This window comes from Xenopus laevis, chromosome 9_10S, assembly GCF_017654675.1.
Source record: "Xenopus laevis strain J_2021 chromosome 9_10S, Xenopus_laevis_v10.1, whole genome shotgun sequence".
NCBI classification, from domain to species: Eukaryota; Metazoa; Chordata; class Amphibia; order Anura; family Pipidae; genus Xenopus; species Xenopus laevis.
The window spans coordinates 53179367-53200827 of record NC_054388.1 but is presented as its reverse complement, the minus strand read 5'-3'; the positions used below and the strand labels follow the sequence as shown (position 1 = coordinate 53200827).

The 21461-nt window shown below is 39.1% G+C and overlaps 1 protein-coding gene across 11 annotated transcripts in view; it reads right to left on the bottom strand.

Moving 5' to 3' along the window:
- The window catches only part of r3hdm1.S (R3H domain containing 1 S homeolog), a 67447-nt gene that overhangs the window by 35016 nt on the left and 10970 nt on the right, over window positions 1-21461 (bottom strand). For 10 of the 11 annotated variants that reach the window (XM_041578565.1, XM_041578558.1, XM_041578561.1 and 7 more), the window contains exons 2-3: window positions 2930-3138; window positions 730-938 (exon numbers count right to left, since the gene is read on the bottom strand). In XM_041578565.1, the coding sequence (XP_041434499.1) occupies window positions 730-900 (171 nt within the window). In that variant the 5' untranslated portion in view covers window positions 901-938; window positions 2930-3138. Of the gene's footprint in view, window positions 1-729; window positions 939-2929; window positions 3139-5023; window positions 5205-21461 lie in introns of those variants that run through there. The other variant, XM_041578559.1, reaches the window with a different exon arrangement.

Genomic DNA, 21461 nt, shown 5'->3' with positions numbered 1-21461 from the left:
TTACATTAGGCTCAATTAAAAAAATATTTTTCTTTTCAGGCCTCAGGGTTTGCTATGCGTCTATGCTTCAGTTAATGGGCAATACTGCAGTATGAAAAATAGATGTTTTTTCTGCCAATGGAATATATAATGAGGATATTTAGTGCTAAGCGTCACAAACACCAAATATTTCACTAATGGAAAAAGATAAGACTTTGACAAATTTGAATGTCACTGTTGATGGCACTTTAGATTTTTTTCCAACCCACATGACATTTAAAATGTCTCATATAAAATGTAACAGAACGAGCTATGAGGTAGCGCTTATGACCGATTGCAAGACATGCTCTCATAGGAAAACATTCTAGCAAATGTGAGGAGCTCCTAGGTAATGTAGTCTGGATAACAGATCCCATATGTACAAAAAAAAAATTGCCTTCAGAAGGTACTTAAGGAATGTTTATGGTACATGTCACTACAAAATATTTATACTCATACAAAATTGACACATAAATGGGCAAATTTAGAACCACATAAAAAGTTGATCGCAGACACCAAACTGCCTTTTTTTTTTAATTGTTTTAAACAAAAGGATATTAAATACAGTATAGTAAAATAAAAAATGAAATCATCAATTGCATGAATTTGGAAAATCATGCACAAGCACAGAGAGAAAGAGGCTTCTTGTAGGCACATCACAATGTACCACCATCACAATGTTTAGGGGTAAATCGGAGAAACCTGCCTTACCGTAGCGTCTTGTTGATTAGTGGAGCAGCTGTTATCTTTGTCACTTAGCAATTTCTCGTGGCCCTCAGATTTTATAAGGTTTTCTAAAGAGGTGGAGTGTCTCATGTCGGTCTCTGATCCCTGCATGGCTTCGGAACCGTCCTTTACAGCAACAGTACCAGACATCCTCATTTGAAAAGGTCACTTTAGCAATCAAGGATATGCAGAACCTTAAATACATTGCAGAAGAATTATAAACTTGCATAAAAATAATGAGGTTTATAGACAGATATTCTTTTCCTGTCTAGTAAATTTGACCAAATTTGTAACAAAAAAAACATATACATACATATATATATATATATACATATATATATATATATACATATATATATATATATATATATATATATATATATATATATATATATATATATATATATACACACACACACACACACACACACACACACACACACACACACACACACACAAATTCCTTTGTGTGTGTGCATTTATCACATATGTATATCACACAGAATAATCCCTTTACTTGCATCTATGATATATGTAGCAGCTTAGTGTATGGGATCTCTTCCTATACAAGTCACACATTGAGGCATGTTTTGTTTTCCACTTAATGCATTAATTGTAATTTCTTCTTTATTAAATTAGTAACACAATGAAACGCGGTATAACTGCCAGTTATACCGTTTAACATCCTGGTTTACATCTTTAAAGGTGCCTATTGCGCCCCATTAAAGAACGGACATCAAGTGAAATGTAAATGGTATGTTTTTCCAGTCTTTCTCTAAGGGTATATAATTCTGGAAAATAGGAGGTTTTCATGAAGTGCCAGTCGGGATTCTAAACATAGACTGAACAATAGATCTGTTCCCGTTACCATAGCAACCAGGAAGAAGTAACATTTACTGCAGCTTCGGAAAGAAAAAAAAAAATTGTGCTGCACAGGTAGGGGGAACAAAAGGACAGCTTAAAGGGCACATATAAATACTTATCACCCCCCCATCTCACATGATTAAGAGATAAAATCTTGGGACACCCTTCTCATAATTTAATTAGTCCTAAATTCAGTAAGCACCTCATTAATAGGGGCAGTAACCTAAGCATGTCAGCAACCATTCAAAGCATGTGATCTCTGCCCTCCTGGGGTCACTGCAAAGACCCTTGTCAAAGAGAAACTAACAATAAGCTTTGTCTTTTATAAGGCAGCCTTCCAGCATGAAACAGGAGGAAAGCCAAGAGATCCGTATAGGAACTGTCAGTTCCCTAAACCTTATAATTAGCTCTTGAGGAATGTTGCACACTAGGGGGTGAACTGGAAAAGGGGAGAATATATCACGACAGACAAAGGGCTACAGTTGGAAGACAAAAGAAAATAGAAAAAAGCAAAATAAGAAGGAGAGGAAAAAAGAAAAGAAGGGAATAAAACAGAACAAACAGAGAGAAGGGAACTAAAAGGAAAAGAATAAACATAGGAGAAAAAGGGGAAAGAAAGAGGGCAAACAGAATTAAGAAACCAAGATCATAGATGTAGATAAATTTGAATCCAATGCCCAAACTTCGTGTTTCAAACTGGCTGCATTATGCAGACTTCATGTTTTACTCAACTGAACTTGTCAAACTTGTTCCACAATCGCTGCCCAGATAACTGACAGGAGCAGCATAGCGAGACCCTACACATACTGAGCTGATCTGCTCTCCCCCCAACCAACCAAAGGACTCTGCTGCAGAATGTCTTCCCACCAGCAGCCCTCATTATTCATCTTGCTTTTACTGTAAGCACGGAAGGATGAAACGGTCTCTTCGCCAGGTGTTGGGCAGATGGCACAATAAAAAGCAAGTCGGCCCCGTTTTTTTGTGGTTACTATTGCTTGTTTTTATGGTACTTGCTTGCCAAAACATTTTCTGCATCACTGATTTGCACATTTATTTATGAAAAATGGACCTTAAATTGTCCCTTTTAGCAACCGGATGTGGTTGTAAACAAGGGAAAAAGGCAAAAAGAAATTTTATTGAGATTTTATTGAATAAGCTTGCCTATGCAACTTAAAGGAACCCTGATTTTCTCATCATTTTTCCTCCCCCACCTTTTCATTTTATGGCAGCGAGTCAGCCCACCCCACTCGATTTTATGGTAATGAAAACAGATCCAATCCCAGCACTGGGTGACCTAAGGAAGTCCATGCTGAAAGATTACCTGATGTATCCAACTGTTAGGAGTATGTGATGTCCCACAGCAAGACAGAGAAAGAGACTCGGGTTCCTTCCCACTGAGATTAAGCAGGATGTCAGTCGTAATGAACTGTCTGGAAAGTGACAGAGGTCGTCCCATGTCCTTGTCACCAAAGTAATGTCCAGGGTAGAATGATACTGCACTGGGTCAGGTGCAGCATGCCTTACGCGAGCCTGCCAGCAAAAAACAGATGTTGGAAGCTTGTAGAAGAAAAATTACAGAGTACAAACACAACGTTTCAGTGGTTCCAAACTTGATATGAAACCAATAACTCTGAATTAACCTGAACAGGGGGAATGGCGCGGCACTAGAAAATAACAGATCCCCGTGTGATATCAAACAAATCATTTTTGCTGCAAGCCCGGGATACGTTTAGGGCGGTTATGTGCATTTATAAAAATAAGCCCATTTGATGCCAACAGAGTCTGCCAGAGGATTGAGAAGCATAATGGGAAAACGAGCCTGGGATTTGGCAATTTGCTTTGCTCTAATCATTATAAACAATCCGGCACTAATATAAGAAAATGAGTGTGTTGGAGTGGGGGAAGAGTGGGAGAAAAGTATTCTCTATGATTTTATACAGAAGCTTAATAGGTCACATGAAACTGATGAAGAGTACAGCTAATATAAAAGCAATAATACTAAGTAAGTAGCAGGGTACGGGGAGCAAATCCCAGAAGGGTTACAGATCTGATGCACATTTCCTCCCACTCCTGTTGTGCATGGCTATTTAATACGCACGGTGTATAGTATGTCTAATAGGTACTGGATAAGAACAAATACATATGGGCAGCAAGCCTCCTACCAAATATCACCATGATAGCTACATCGTTATAAAAGTAGTGGAAGAGTCAACCCTAAAAATATCCCATGAACAATAGGAGCATATGGAAACTCAGTGTCCACAGCTTTATCCATATGGACCCCCTATGGAAAACATATCATAACGGCCATATGTTTGAAACCCTAGGAAGAAAAGGGGGGGAACTTAAAGGAACAGTGAACGGAATTCAGTGCAATGAGTTACATTTTATAGATGGGCATGGGTGCACAAATAATTAATCCATTATAAAACCATATTCTGATTATAAAATATATGTCATTATGGTATTTTTCTTCTCTCTTAAAATATAAACAAGAGATATGAAACACTTCCACCAAAAAACGACTAGTCCATATTAAACAAATACACATTTGAAATATGACATCAAAACGTAGGGAAAAAAGATATTTTGCAGTCATATGCAAATATATATATATATATATACACATATATATATATATATATATATATATATATATACACACATACATATACAAAACCCAGTCTGTAATGTAAACTTAAATACAATTGGGATGTAAAGGCAAAGTCCCAAAACATGTACAAAAAAAATATTCTCCTAAATAATGAATCCCTTTAGACAAATGCACAATAGAAAGAAATATCTAACAAACCATATCCTTCCATGGTTCTGCCACAAACAAGAAGAGCTTCCACACCAGAAACTCTGCAATTTGTTCAACTAATCCACTGTAGTATAATGTCATGTTTTTGTCTTCAGTACATAAAACACATTCCTTTAGTTTCTTCCTAACAAATAAACTGCCAGGACACTAGCCCATGTGATACAACTTTACAGGCACTACAAGTGCACCTATTGAACAAATAAACATGAATTATAACAAACGACCAAGCCTTTAAACCAGCGCCAAGTGTCATTCTCCAACACAGATACATACCGTATACTTCCGAATCCTTAAGGGTTGGATGTCTGTTTAATCACATGAAAACTCAGTTTAATTTAAGGTTTAATTAAAACAGCTAAATTAGGATTACTTTTTTTTAACTTACTGACAAGGAGAGAAGGCAATTCATAATAATGGAAAAACAGTTCTGCGTTAAAAAGAGCAGAAAATGATATATTTATGTGTATTAAAGCACTTTGCAATGAAAAGCAAATAAAACAAATGACAAACAAACCTTAATATGATACCCAGGAAGGTATAAAGATGAAGGTGAAAGCCGACAGAGGCTACAAAGTCATAGAAGTGACATACCTGGAGCATCCCGGCATGTAGCTTCATTGCACCAGATTACAGGAGATGCGATTTCCATAGCATCGACACGGTTCCCTTGCACGGCTCTTTGGGAGAGCGCTTATTGCAAAGGCTATACTTGCTCTATGCACCAGGTACCTGCAAACAGTCTGTTAAGGCACTTCCAAGAGCCGTGCATTGAACAGGGACCCAACAGCTGTACATGGTGATGTCAGCAGGAGCCCAACCAGTAACAACAGAGAGCAAGTCAAACACGTCTCACGCTAAATTCAGCTCCTCATTAGCAATTCAGCAGCAGATGATGCAAAGGAGAAAAAAAAAAAAATGTGTGAACGTGTGAAAGTGCCAAGAAAAGGGGTAAGATATATATTTTCTTCATCATTAAAACTGCACTTGCATGACAGCAGAGGGGGGTGGATAAAAAAAAAAATTGGAGTGAATATTAGCCCGAAACCCCACAATTTAATGCACTGCCTTCCGTTTCTGTCTGGTATAGGTGATAAAGAAACCGTAGAAACACAGCAAAAAAATAAAAGAAATAAGAAATAAAAGAAAAAAAAAACAAAACACAAAATATACAAATAGTTCTTGGATAAGTGTTCTGCTGCAGCTCACGACCAAGCTCCCGACTTAAAATTTGAAAATGTGATTTGATTTGCACAGCAGCTGATTTTTGATAAAATATCTCATCGGTGTCAGTTCAACGAATCCTCGGCGGAAGGTGAGATTATGGTTGCACGTTTAGGAAGATAAACAAGGACCAATATTATATATATGTAGATAGATAGATAGATAGATAGATAGATAGATAGATAGATAGATAGATAGATAGATAGATAGATAGATAGATAGATAGATAGATAGATAGATAGATAGATAGATAGATAGATAGATAGATAGATAGATAGATAGGCAAATAAATGGCTTGCAGCACAGTAGGCACCTCAGCTTAGGTCGGCTGTCACAAAGACAGCCTCGCGCTCAACTGCGACAAAAAAAATAGTCAAGACCACCTTTGGGTCTTGCACATGGCGGGCACCCACAGAACAAGAGCTGTGGGTGGGCGGAATGAGGATAGCAGACATAGGAAGGCAAGGTTATCTCCAGCTATCCCCCCCTCCTTTTTAAAATGTACTGTACAGGTATGGGACCTGAATGCTCGGGACTAAGGGTTTTCTGGATAACGGATCTTTCCCTAATTTGGATCTTGATAACGGGTTTCGGGATAACGGATCCCATACCTGTTCTAGGGCATAGCTTATAGGGAAGACACAGCAGTAGGGCTGGCACCCTGCTTGCCTAGCTGACTGCTCCAGTTGAGAAGATATGTAGTGTGCAGTCTGCACATATAGTAAGATTGTACCAACAATATGGCAGCTTCCATTCCCCAAAAAAAAAAATAATAATTTTCTTGGTACAAAACAATGACTTCCTATAGGGAATATGGAAGAGAAACCACCCATAAGCCATTCTCCTGCTCTGTATGATCCCAACAAACAAGTCTGGTTATTTCAATGCCATGTAATGGGATTTGACCCGACTTTTGCATATTTCATAAAAATAAAAACACAACTTTACTCTGGAATGTAGGTACACAATCTCATTGGCAAATGGTGTGCGCTATATTGTGTATAGGATGCTTCTTGAAGCTAAAGCACTGAGAAGTTTGGGGGGGGGGGCTTTAACCAATTTATTCAAGACTAAGGTTGACTTCTTATGCCCCCTACAGGGCATGCAGTGAGTATAAAAACCCTCCGAGACTAAATGCAATTTGCACATTGGTTATCTGTGAAAGGATCTATGGGAAACAAGTGTTGCTCTAACCACTTACCACCAAAGCTGCTGTGAAAATGCCAGAGCAATATTCAGCACGGAAAAAAAAAAGTCTTCCCCACAGAGCCCTGGGAAACAAACATGCACTGTGTAGCATGTGATCACTTGTCCCCCACCCATATGTTCTGCCACAGGAGGGGGTCTTACACTACCAAACATTCAAATCCACATTCTGCCAGAGCAGGGGTCAGATAAACGAAATTCCTGTGGTTTGTAGCTGAAACATACACCCACAGAGGGCAAACAGATGCACCAAATATGATGCCATTGACTGGGGTGAATATATTCAGTATCAGGTGTGCCAAGGTTAATATATCAGCTGAGGATGCCAAAGACAGCTGGATATTAGATCTTTACCCAGTCCAAAGGCAACTCTACCCTGCTGTACAAAGGTGACTTGCAGGCGTCTTTAAGGCAACCATGCTACCTGCCCCCCCCCTTTTTGCTCCGCCACAGACTCAATGATAGGGAGAACTCACCAGGAAGTCTCAGTCTGCACAGATAACACAGAGAGTAGAGATGTTTATACACAAGCATGTTAACAAAGAATTATACACACTGCCACATTCCATTAGAACACTAGCAATGATGAGTTAATTAGCACGAGGCTTCATTCAGTCACTGTAGGGATCAGCTCACACAGTGTGCCGCACACAGACACAAAACCGTAACAATACATACATATAGGCTGGAGGGGTCCAACATTAGAGGGAAAAGAATGCACTACGACTGGGAAGGGTCACATTTATAACATATTTCTCTTTGCTCAACAGTATATATAATAGTATAATTCAATAAATGACTAAAAAAATGCTAAACCTTACACAAAGTTCATATTGTGCTGATGTACCATAAAGCAGATTAATGATATTTCTTCTCCTGAACAAACAAAAATATGATATATGGTGCAGCTGATTGGGGGTTACAGATCTTTCTTACAAATCTGGAAGGGGTGGGGGGGGGATCAGCTACATATTTGCTCCAGAGCAGTTTATCAAATTCTAATCTGCCTTTTACTATATTTACCAAAACAGAAGATTTGATTGTGGCTAATGCTGAATGTACCATAGCTCTTCAGTACAAACCCCAAGAAGAGGGGATGTACCCCCCAGTGATTGTAATCACTTATTTGATACCCTGGGCTGATGCTCCTGTTGGCAGAAAACTGCACCAGCCTCAGGCATACCTCCCAACTGTCCTGTTTTTCATGGGACAATCCCCATTTTGACAGTACAACCCGGAGTGTTGAACTGGCCATAGATATAAAGATTTTTAAGAGATCTTTTCGTTATCTCGAAACAAACGATTAAATGTACGATTTGTCCATCAACTAAAAAGATCATTTCAGGCGATATTGCCAGGAAAACGGAGTGTAGCTGCCTGCTTGGCCCTGCAAACACAGATAGATTGCACTGGGACAGAATTTTTTTTTTTAACCTCGTCATTCAATTTTCTGACAGATGTTGGATGAAAAATCGTAAAATGTACGATCGTTCGATTCCCACTAGCCTCACGATAATTTGACGGATTGCACTGAAATCGATCGTTCACCAACGAAAAATCTTTGCATCTATGGGGACCTTTACTTAAATGTCCTGACACAGCCACAAAGATACAAAGTTTCTAATTTAATTGCCTTTTGGCAGAGAGCACAGAATAGATACTTCAATACTTTTGTAACAATTTAAGATAAGCAGGTCTCTTGGGGAAATTTGTTATCTTTGTCACTGCTGAGGAGAATTAAAGGAGACACAGGCTAAATGAAAACATTTGTAGGCAAATAGAAGTAATAAATAGTGTTGCTTTTACACGGTGCTAAAAATTTTATATTATTTATGAAAATCGCCCCTTTATTGGAGCTCCCTATAGATGTTCTCTGGTCCCTGTCAAATGAGGGGTGGGCGTGTCCTAACGGTTCCTGTCAGAAGCACAGTAGGAGGGGGACAGCCAATCACAGCCCTGCAGTCACACAAGCGCAAACAGATTTCAGTTTCCTATCAGGTCCTGCCAGCTGCTGATTGGTTGCGGTCCTAGATTACAGTGAGCCGAGAGCCGGCTCCCATGCACAGCCTGGGAATTCAGGGAGCATGAAGTGGAAGGGAGGGATTATTAGGGTTTTTGCAAAAATATTCAATAAACCAGCCTGAAACACTACTTTTTAAAGAGCAATTCTTCTATATCCAAATGACTATAATGCACTGGTACATTATTATTTTTTTTTACACAAAATGTCTCCTTTAAAGGCAGCTGTTAGAATTGATAAAATAGTTGCTAATATTCCAGAGACACTGCTGAGAAATGCATCAACTAATTGTATCAACTAAATGTAGCAAATTGTAACAGTTCAGATGCTCCTGGATCATTGAACTGCCAGATTGAAACATCAGACACGAAGCACTGAATTTTAAACTTCGGAAAACGGTAAAAAATAAAAGATGGAAAGTAACTGAAAAAAAGTCTTTGTTCACCAGAAATAATCTGAAATCAACTTAACTGGAAAAAGTGTTTGGAAGGTGAACAACCCCTTTAAAGGACAATTCAACCTTCATTAGAAAAACTGTAATAACACATAAAAATTACAGAAATTTGTTCAAACCTGCCAAATTTTGTAAAATTAACATGTTAATTAGGGGGTGTGATCACAAAGATGGGCGTGGACAAACGCGGCTGTGGTCCTCGCTGAACCCTGGGCTTGTGCAGTTTTGTGCTAATAGGAGCTCTGGCCCAGGGTATCAGGTAAATAATTTTAATCAATGGTGGTGAGTAACATCTAGTGATTTAACTTTCTATCTTCTTTAATGACAAAACTGCAACACTATTTCCTCCTCTAACAAAAATGTGTCTTTGACTTGAATAGATTTAATAAACAAGCCTGTCTATTTCCATCAGCTTGTCGCGCTTTCATTGAACTTTTTCATTAACATCGCCCTGTTCATTTTGTGCATGGTCACATTTATGGTGTGACCCCAAATTATCTTAAAGCCCAAGAGGACTGAACAGAAAAGAATACTGTGCTTTAGGCTTCACGGTGAGCAAAAGGTGAAAATACAATATGTTCAAAAAAAATCACAGCTTTACACCTCATTATAAGAAAACGTGTATTTGCTCTTTTGTTTTTTTAAGTGCTAAATTGCAATTTACACAAAAAATTATTTGTTTCCATTTGGAAAAAAAGACGCACATGAAATGAAAGGATTGTTAACGTTACTGCCATGGTGATGACACAATTAGAATTTGCCCAAAATTAGCCTGGGGCTGTTCACACTAGGGTCTGGAGCAGCTGCAGCAGACAATGACTTTTTCTATCTTAAAGTGTTTGTATTCTCCAAAAAAAATAAATAAATATTAACTTTTGCATATACATAAAAATAGGACTATTACAGAGCACAGCCCCTATCCAGTACCCATTGTAAAGAGCATTCCTGCACTGCTTTGTGGCCTAGATAGTGATGTGAGGGTCGAGACCCGCAAATGACCCCAGAGAATCCGCACTTTACCCTAACCTGCCGAACTCTCCTATTTATATAGGATTAGGATGAGATTTTCGTTATCTTTATAACAGAGCATTTTGTCACAGTGGCAAGGATCCTATCAGATACCCATTGTAAGCAGCAATCCTGTTCTGCTTTATGGCCGAGATTCTAGCTACCTTCTAAGGGTCTGGTCACACGGGCAGATTCGGGGAGATTAGTCGGCAGGCGACAAATATCCTCTTATTCGCGGTGACTAATCTCCCCAATCTGCCTTCTGCCGCCTAAAATGTAAATTGCCTGGGGGCAGGCACATGGACCGATTTGTTTTCCAAAGTCGCCCGAAGTTTCCCCGTGAGGCAATTACGAGCGACTTCGGAAACCTAAGCGCTCTGTGTGCCTGCCCACAGGCAATTTTCATTTTAGCCGGCAGAAGGCAGGGGAAGGCAGATTGGGGAGATTAATGGCCGCGAAGAGGAGATTTGTCGCCTGGCGACTAATCTCACCAAATCTGCCAATGTGGCCAGACCCTTACAGAACATTTTGTCACAGTGTCACAGTCCTGCCCTGCTTTATGGTTGAGATTCTAGCTATCTTTATAACAGAACATCCTGCCACAGATCATGATACCCATTGTAAGCAGCAGTCCTGTCCTGCTTTATGGCTGAGATTCTAGCTATCTGTATAACGGGATTATGTCAGAGTGGCACAGATCCTATATGATACCCATTGTAAGCAGCAGCTGTGCCCTGCTTTATGGCTGAGATTCTAGCTATCTGTATAACAGAGCATCCAGTCACAGTGGCACAGATCATGTCCGATACCCACTATAAGCAGCAGTCCTGCCATGCTTTATAGTGGATATTCTATCTATCTGTATAAGAGCAAACAAAAGAAGAAGGGAGCAGGGTTGGCTGCTGTGTTCTTTTAAGTTGCCATCTCAAGGTATTTTATACATATAAAAACTAAAACAGAAAACTAGAGCAACAGTGTGTATTACAAATGCCAAAGTACCATTTACCGGCCCACTTTACAGGATATATACTAGTGGCTGTAATGTGGAAATGCCATGCTAATTCACCCAGCCCATAGCCTGTCCTGTGTAATGCAGTATACAAAGTAGAGGATATAGCATGTATAAAAAGCTACAAATGCTTAAATCTATTTCTAGTCTAAAAGTCCAATGAATGGCCTTAACCTTCCCCACCATTTGAGCAGCTTCTCCCACATGGCGAGTAATGTCCATACAATTTCTATTAATGCTGCATTTCACTGTACGCGTTTAATTGAATTAATGGAGGCATTATCCTGTGCAAGCTCCATTAGGAGATATTGATTTCTGAACATCACAACAAGATTCTCATTACATTTCACTTATGCCTCATTATTTCACTGAAGCTGGCAGGAAAAAACAACTGCCCAAGAAATTGGGGGGGGAGGGTGAAAAAAAACAAAAAAAAACACATTACGGAGAAATTTGCAATTAAAATCAAATCTTCGACAAACCGTTAAGAGGTATTAGGAGCTACCCCAATCACTCACTGTGTAACTGTCCAGGTTTCTATGGAATTCAACGCATAAAAACAGTCAGGTTGTTATTTATTGCAGTTTTTAAATTATGCATTTTGTTCAGAAGCTATCCATTATGATATTTAAGTAGTTATCTGGTTGCTAGAGTCCAAATTACCCTTGCAACAAGCAGTGGTGCGAATGAGAGATGGGAAGATTAATAGTAGGGGCCTGAATAGAGAGACATCTTAAATTATCTGTGAGGGAGGATAAAAACATTTAGAAAGGTCAGCTTAACGCTATATGATAACAAATAGCTAATTGCAATATATACATTTCTATATAAAAGAGGTGGGTGTTTTGTGCTGCCTCAGTCCACTGCCAAATTCTTATGGGATCATATTGTTGTAGTTAAACCTATCAAGGTGTTGAGACAGGCAGGTGGGCAGGCTTTAGCCCCCAGGTAAACCTGGTCACAAGAATTTTCTTTTTACATTGTCCTCGGTTGGGCAGAGAAAGCAGTGTAAAGATGGCTGATATAACTTTGGTCACTAGATGGAGTACTTTATCAGATTTTTTTTATCTTTATGAGCAGGGTGGGAAACGGCATCCTTGTCTAGACCCCGCCTCCCCTCTGACAATGGGAATGAACAGCCCAGGAACTAAATAAAATGAAAGCACTGTCCTGAGTTAGTTAATTTATTCCACTGTTTTTGGGACAACTGGTAAAGATCTGCACAAGTTACCATGTATGTCCAGCTTTACCCAGGAGAGAGGATTTCTAGAGGGACCCAAGAAAGAGGGCAAGCAACAACTACTGACAGATGTGAATACTGGCACCCCAAGTTAGGGACTGGTGCAATTTGGTTTTGCAGAAATTTGGTTAAAAAATCGATATATATATATATATCAAGTCAAATGGGTAACATGAAACATTTTAGAGACATGAACAAAGTAAGCAAATGGGGCCCCTGTCTGCGTGCCCAATCTAAACTTGTCTTAAATAAGGAAAATCCAACCTGTGGCCCTGGCTTCTATGGCTGTGGGAATGATAAGAGTTGTCACTCAAGAACAATTGTAGGAGAGGTTGGATATTATCTTCTATACCCATCCCTGTATCCTGTTTTCCTTAACATTAAATGGCGAGATTAGGATTGAGTTGAAATGCAGGGCAAGTTATTTCAAGAGCAATTTGCATTCTCTAATCATTTACTGCCAACACCTCTTTGATGGTTGCATCGAAACCCTCCTCAGATCTACTGATAATAGAGTGTCACTAATATATTCACTGGGAGCAAGTTAGAGACACAACCTTTAAGCAAATAAATGGTGTAGCAATAATTAGGCAAACAAAATCCAAAACCCCATCCAACACTTTACCCATGAGCAAATTAAGTAACTACTACTCAGCTGATACTTGCAAGGTGAATAAAGGCTTCCTTGGGAAGTAGTAAAGTGCTCCATACATGTTTAGTCAAATCCTACCTCTGCTACAGACACATAAAGCAGTGTGCCTTCAAACTACAGGTATGGTATCCGTTATCTGGAAAACCGTTATTCAGAATGTTCTGAATTATGGAAAGACTCCCATAGACTCCATTATAATCAAATCCAAATTTTTTAAAAATTATTCCCTTTTTCTCTGTAATAATAAAACAGTGCCTTGTACTTGATACAAACTAAGATATATTAAATCCTTACTGGAAGCAAAACCAGCCAATTGGGTTTATTCAATGTTTACATGATTTTCTAGTACACTTAAGGTATAAAGATACAAATTACAGAAAGATCCGTTATCTGGAAAACCCCAGGTCCTAAACATTCTGGATACCAGGTCCCATACCTGTGCTTGGAAACCTAGTAAAGAATGCCAGAAATTCCGCTGCAATTTGTGCTTGAAGTTGGGACATGCCCATCGTTCTTGCCCTGATGCCTGGTACAACATTGTTACAGATTGCCCTAATTTACAGGAGGAAATTGGCCAGGGAATGGAGACTGTGGAGGAGGGTGCCCCAACATCTAAAGTGGTGGGATCAGAGAGGGAGGTTATGCAGCTGGAATCCAGTGCCCCATGCAGTAAGGTGATGGGTAGTGCTGCAGAGAAGTTACCCAAGGAGAAGGGTGAGCAGAGGACCTGTCAGCCAAGAAGAGAGGAGTGGAGAGTGGTGGGAAAGAAAGAGGTACGTGCCTGGCGCCCCTGTGCCTTTGCGCCCTAGGCAAGTGCTCTTCTGCCTACCCCTAGTTCCGACCCTGGGAAGGCTAGGGCCTTGGGAAAAAGGAACAGGGTTTAATGATAAGGGAACTTTCTGTTTGTATTTTATGCTCTTCTGATTCTAAATGTACAGAATGAAGCAGAAGGCAGTTTAGAGCCAGAAGCGGAGAACCGGGATGGACAGCTGCTGCTTTTAGTAGCAATTACATTTTACACATAACATTAAATCCAGTGACAACGAGAAATGAATGAAAACTGGGTGGTTGCTTGGAATTATATTTTCTTTCATTAGGTTAGAAAAATAAGTTTTTAGGTGGAGTTCCCCTTTAAAAGACAGGTATAAAGCAAAAGTAAAATATGACCGATTACAAAAGAACAGAGCTTGAAAGGCACCAGCCGAGTTCCTAGCCTCACTGGTCCATACCATGAGAGAGAATTCTTTGCGTGCTAGAAATATGACAGCACAGGCTGCTCGTTCCCAAGCGCGTCCCCAGAGCACTGACACAGAACAGGTTTCTGAGGTAACCAGCTCGCGTTCTGCTTGTGTGCAACTTATACAACACATTCATCTTCATGCCATTAGCAGCAGCCACTCTGCAGTCCCCCAACGTGGCTGGGTGGTTTGCAAGGATATATTTGGAAGTGCTGAGTGGCCAATGGGCTTTCACTCCTTTTCATCATATAACTTTCTGGATTGCAGCCTCAATAAACTAGACAGACAAAGTTGAAAGCTTTGCATTCCATACAATGCCAGACTGAGGAGGTCCTGGAACTACAACCTCAGGGGCCCCTAAACACTGATGTTATAAATTGTAACAACTCTCCACAGCTTACAGCATGCAGGAACTACATAACCCACAATGCATTGCACTATGATGTTCCTTTGCTTATTGAAATCATGTGTGCAGGGAATTATGGTTTGGAGGATGCAGGATGAGAACAGCTGGCTGTAGATACAAAGTAACAGTAGTCAGCCAGCTCAGCAAAGTAGTCAGACAGATCAGCAGGAGAGCAGGGGGCTAGGCTTAGGAACTCTCAGAAACCATAAAAAATCATGGAAAGGCTGCATATTTTTTTAAATGATGTATAAGGCAAAATTGTTTGAAATTAGGATAACTTTTCAAATAGCTTACGTTATCATTTGTAGCGCTCCCCTTTAAATATAAATATATATATATATATATATATATATATATAATATATATATATATATATATATATATATATATATATATATATATATATATATATATATATATATATATATATATATATATATATAGAAAAATAGAGAAGCTCGCACTCACAGGACTTAAAAGGTCAAAAAGGTGTTTATTTAGATCAAAAATCGACTAACGTTTCGGCTTGCACTCAAGCCTTTCTCAAAGAGTGCAAGCCGAAACGTTAGTCGATTTTTGATCTAAATAAACACCTTTTTGACCTTTTAAGTCCTGTGAGTGCGAGCTTCTCTATTTTTCTATTTTATTCTTGGGCTTTTTTGCACCCAGGCAACTTTGACCCTTTTAACGTGCAGTGCCGGCTTCCAGACTATTATATATATATATATATATATATATATATATATATATATATATATATATATATATATATATATATATATATATATATATATATATATATATATATATATATATATATATACACACACACATACATACACACATACAGTTGTATATATATATATATATATATATATATATATATATATTTATTTATTTATTAAGAGAATGTATACATTATGGAAGGTACATTTCTCACAGGGGGACTAGTCTTGAAAGGATGAACAAGGCCACTTAATTCATTTTTTAGGAGAAAACCCCAAATTTCCATTTTGCTCAATGATGATAAAAGTAATGAGAAAAGTAATTCTAAGCAACTTCCCAATATTCCATCATTCCTGTTTCAGTGGTGCTGTGATATTGCTGAAGGGACAAAAACTGTTCCCCCAAAAATCCTTACAACGTGTAAGCCATGTAGCTTCTAGCCCCTTAATACAGGATTAAAGATAGCCATAGACGTGCAGATTTTATTATTTGTGGGAAAAAAGATTGTTCGTATTAATATATCGATATACAACTTACTTGGTAGAATAAAATAAAGTAGGAAAATTACAAATCAGATGATATTCTGGCCATTAAAGAAGAAGGAAAGGCTTGGTGCACTTTAGGGTGCCAAATGTTAGGCACCCCCAAGTGAGAGTAAGCACCACGCAGCGATTCTCTAATGTCTTCCTCTGTCACGGCTGCACATGTGCAGTAGAACAAAAGGCCGAACTTTAACTAAAGAGTCGGCTATTTCGTTCAACCACGCATGCGATTGCCCCGGGAAATTTGAAGAAAGAAGAAAACGGAAGTGGATCGCTCTGTGGTGCTCACTGCTATAACCCTGGGCCTGTGCAGTTTTCTGCCGATAGGAGCACTGGCCCGGGGTTTCAGGTAAGTCAATACAATCACTTCGGGGTGCCTAACATTTGGCACCCCCAAGTGCACCAAGCCTTTTCTTCTCCTTTAATTGACAGACAGCAATCGTACGAAAGTTAAGTCCAAAGATTAGTAACCCATTGATATTTTTAGATAAGCAATACATGCAAAGATATTATCGTTGGCTGACAGAAATTTTCTGACCTGTTCGATTGACTAAACGACCAGTTGCCATGATACCAAAATGATGCGACCAGTGATGTAACTGGGCCCCACAGCAAATATTTAAGGTCCTGTTTTACCAATATATATTGAAATTGTTCATCAGAGCCTCATGGGGCCCCCTTTACATCCTGGGCACCCCGGCAGCTGCAGGGTTTGCTTCCTCTATAGTTACACCGCTGGTCGAAACAATTATTCTAAGCCAACAGATCATACAAAATTCATAACAATATCTTTGCATCTATGGCCAGCTTACAGTAAAAACAAAAAAACAAAAAGACAATATACAGTACTGCTGTGCTGCACTGGTAACATTGATGTGTTTGCTTTGGAAAAACTATTATAGTTTATAAACAAGTTGCTGTGTAGCTTGTGGGAAGCCTTTCAAAGCTGAAAAGGGAAAAAAGGCACAGTATATACAGCAGATAAATAAGCTTTGTAGCATACAATGGGATTCTTCAGAAATTATCTGTTACCTACTGTATATACTGTGCTTGAATGGCTGCCCCTATGGCTATAGAGTAGCTTTTCAATATAAACTGTAGTAGTATTTCTCGAACACACACCAGTTTTTAGCAGTGCAGGGCAACACTACATTATACGGTTATTCCTTTAAAACACTAATTTTTTGGTGTTACTGTTTAAGAGTCATGAGTGGATGTAATTTCCCTTTAACAGTTATATTACTGTATTATAGCGCCATATTAAACTGAACTGATCTCTAGTGCTTGCATAAGAACTGCAGTATTACTGCAGTATCAAATACACCATGGCCAAGTTTGCCATTGGTGCTTACGATGCAACTTATCAATGTGGCAGGAGTGTGGTAATATGCAGACCGCAGACTACCAGCTGGACCTTGCAAGTAAAGGTTGAGCGACACTCATGAGCAAGTGTTATTACGAGTTCGACATTATTTACTATTCTTCTGGTATTCTCAAAACTCTACAGAATAATGGCTTTTACAATTCTAAGAAAGCCCATCTGCTACTTAGAAGCTCACGATACAAAGCGAGAGCAACAAAACTTGAGCTGGTCCTTGTTGCACAAATGCAGGGCAAACCAGAGTTCGCCTTTATGGGTTTCAAGAACCTTTATATATAAAAGTGTGGTTAAGTTTTCACAGGTGATACAGGAAGAGCCTTGTAAATAGTGCAACCACATTCTCTTGGTCCTTTACAACAGCAGCTAACAAACCAATTAGCAGAATAACAGAAACAAGTAATGGATTAAAATTTACTATAACCCGGCTTTTTTAATTTTTTTGTACTCCATCACATAAAGGTTTTTATTACTTAGGAAATCAAATTCATATTCTTAGGTCCCAACAGTTTTCTTGGAGGCAAAAGACAAAAATGAAATACAGTATTTGCGTGCAACAATCCAGGGCCCCAGAGAACACCAAGCTGGAATCATCTGGGGATAAACGGGATAAAAGGGCAAGTAGGCAGCAGATGAACATAACCTAAAATGGGAACTTTCATTATAACGTAGAGAACAGTAATGAAAGCAATGTTTATGGTCACATTTACTTTATGTTATGAGTATTGGGACTGTGACTAATATTAAACCAAAAATGTCAAATATGGCAGCAACTCCCAATGCTATATACATATATTACTAAACATTTATGAGCACCCAGTAGCTTATAATATTATATATGTAATTGATTCAGTGAAATAATATGGTAATTGCCTGCTGTATTTATAAATAGAGATGGAATGTTCTGGGCACACAAACTATACCCTCAAGCTTAACCCTCTTTATAAATACTGTACCCAATTAGGTCACTATGGGTCAAAGAAGAGGGCCAGGTAGAGGGTGACCCAAGCTTCAAATACACAGAATTTCAGAAATTAACAGAAATGGGTGGGCTTTTCCAAATGTGGTGTGCCGGCACAGGACATAACATCAAACAAGATATATCTTTCTAGATAGCCCTGAATCTCTATGAAATGTTTCTGATCAAACCAGGCAACTGGGACTTGACCGCCAGTTCATTTGCAGTTTGAGGACAGACAAGAACCTTTCATTGTTCTAATCCGTCCGGCAGCCTTGAGATGTGTCCAGAAATAAGAAATACAGCATGCATTAGCACAGGATTAGAAATGATGCAACTGCTGAATCACAGAATATACTGAGCTACATATCGACTCTTTTCTCAAATCTAATAAGATTATGAGAGCTTAATCTCTTCAGTGAAGCAGGGAGCAGAGAAACTGTTCAAGCACCTAACAAATATATGAAAGGCAACGGCTGGATATTAAAAAGGAGGGAACACAGAAAAGAGATAGCAGTACAAACACTAAATATCATGGCCAGCGGCCCCTCAAGATCAGGACAAAGAGGAATAAAAAACTGAAATGTTCAGGACCGTGGAGAAATCTATACATGCTTACCGGTAATTTCCTTCTGTAACAAAGGCTTTAGGGCCATTGTACCTGTGTCAGTTATTAAAACACCCCTATTTAACTCAAACCAACCTGGCAAACTCGTCAAAAATAAATACTGACATTACTGAAAGGCAGAAGCAGGTGTTGAGCAGAGGGGCCGCTATCTGGATGGATTGCAGTCAAGGTCTATGTGGCAGAAGGGCCCCCACAAAAGATCTAAAGATCCCATGAATTCTTTAGTATCCGAGGCCATGAAGCAGCAAGCCTGGCCTGCCTGAACTAGACCCATACAGGACTATTCTACTTTAGGATGTCAGATGCAAGAAAACCAAGAGACAAGTGCGAGACTTTACTTGGTCTACTGCCAGTGCAGAAAATACTGGGAGAAATACTGCTCTCAATTGCAATTCTATTTACAAAGAATGTACAATTTTACCACTTATATAGAAATGTTGCTTAGAATAACATTCTGGGTGGTGTGGCCTATTAAATAAATATACTGCAAAATTCTAAAAAACATATTTTTTAAGATCTTCCCATTTGACAGTATCTTTTTGTGTGTGTATTTGTTATTCAATCAGAGAAAGGGATGTTTCTCAGCTGTAATATGATTTTTTAGTAAAGGATAATTATTGCAATGTGTGCTATTTGTCGGACATAACTTTAATACGATTGCTGTCACGGCCAGAACATCGTCTGATATGTGTTTTTACTACTTTATTTAATCTATATTGTTAGTTGCAAGTAGGGAGATTGCGAGACGCGTTTGTTCGCCGGATACAAGGCTAATATCTGCATGTCTATGCCCAGCTTTAAGGAGGCCGACACGCAAATAATTTGTCTTGGAGGTTCTCCTTACACTGAATGAGACAACTGTGCATGCGCTCTTCAGGATAAATGGAAACAGCTAATGAAATAAAATGTTTATAGTTAATTTAGAGTCGATTAAACCTGGTCCAACCAGTGGAATTAACTCTTAAAGGGGAAATACAGGACGAAAAAATAAATAAATAAAAATTGCATCACTGACTTCTTTCACCTCAATCTAAATTTGATTCCCAAGCAGACATAAGGATGTAGGTGGCTTTTAATAGCCCTCTGCACTATATACAACAGTTCCCTACTAGGTCCGCCAATCACTTCATTCACAAGATTAAGACTGGCTGCCATCCTACAGTGCCAAGTGCTGCCTCGGAAAGCGGTCAGTGGAAATCAAGAGGATGAGCGATGCTAGAATGGTTTTTGGGGCACATTTAAATTAAAACATCAAAAAAAAAAAAATGCACATTTTAAAAGGCACATTCTTCTATTTATAGAGATATAGTGCAATGGCAGATACTGATACTTGACAAATAAATAATCACAAGAACACAGAATAAGTCAGAAATTTATACACATCACAGTTTGGGTTTAAAAAACATGACAAGGGCAACTCATGGAAACGGTAATTTGCCTTCAGGCAGCTTTAATAGATATCAATAGAACATTTTGATAACTTGTTAATGAGGTGATATTAATGACTATAAGAATTTGTCAGCAAGTAATAGCCACTCACACTTGTTTAATTATGCTGAAGAATGTTCTGGAGTACAGAATCAAGCAGTGAGCACAACAACTTCATTACACAGTGAGTGAGAGCTGACTGCATTTGTCTAGGGCAGGGCTGTCCAACTGGCGGATGCGGCCCGCGACCCCCCTTATGTGGCCCTCCATATCAAAGTGTGCCTGCTGTGTCTGTTTACCATGTGTAAATTTTAAAAGGTATCACTACAGAGATTGACTGGTCCCTGCATTGTTTAAACCTCAAATTCACACTGTAATCCCCTGTATTGTTCACACCTGTGACCCCCTGCATTGTTCACACTTGTGACACCTCTATTGTTCACACTCCTAAAGCCCTGTACTGTTCACACCTGAGACCCAGACTGAAACTGCTCACATTGTTCACCTGTTCACATTTTACATAAAATGCTAATGGGGCACCAGCACGGAGTCACTGTATGTAGTACATATTAGACTGGTCCTGATTTTCCTGTCTCCTGTTCTGTTCTGCCTTCCATAAACTCCCTGTGTGTGTGTCATACTTTGGTATTTGTTCTGGGAGTTTGTTAGCATTTGAAAATTATTGTTAGTGGCCCCTAAGGTGTTTAATCATATGCTGGGGTACTGTATTATACACAGGGGAGGAGGAGGGTATGTCTTATATGACAGCTTTTTTCACATATGAGTGACATCCTTGCCAGGGCAGTCATAAGGAAGTTCAGCACCCTAGGCAAAAGCTTCACTCAGTGCCCCCCTGTCCTGCATTACCATTTCCCTCCTTAACATGATGGTTTTTAAACAAAGAGAGCAACAAAG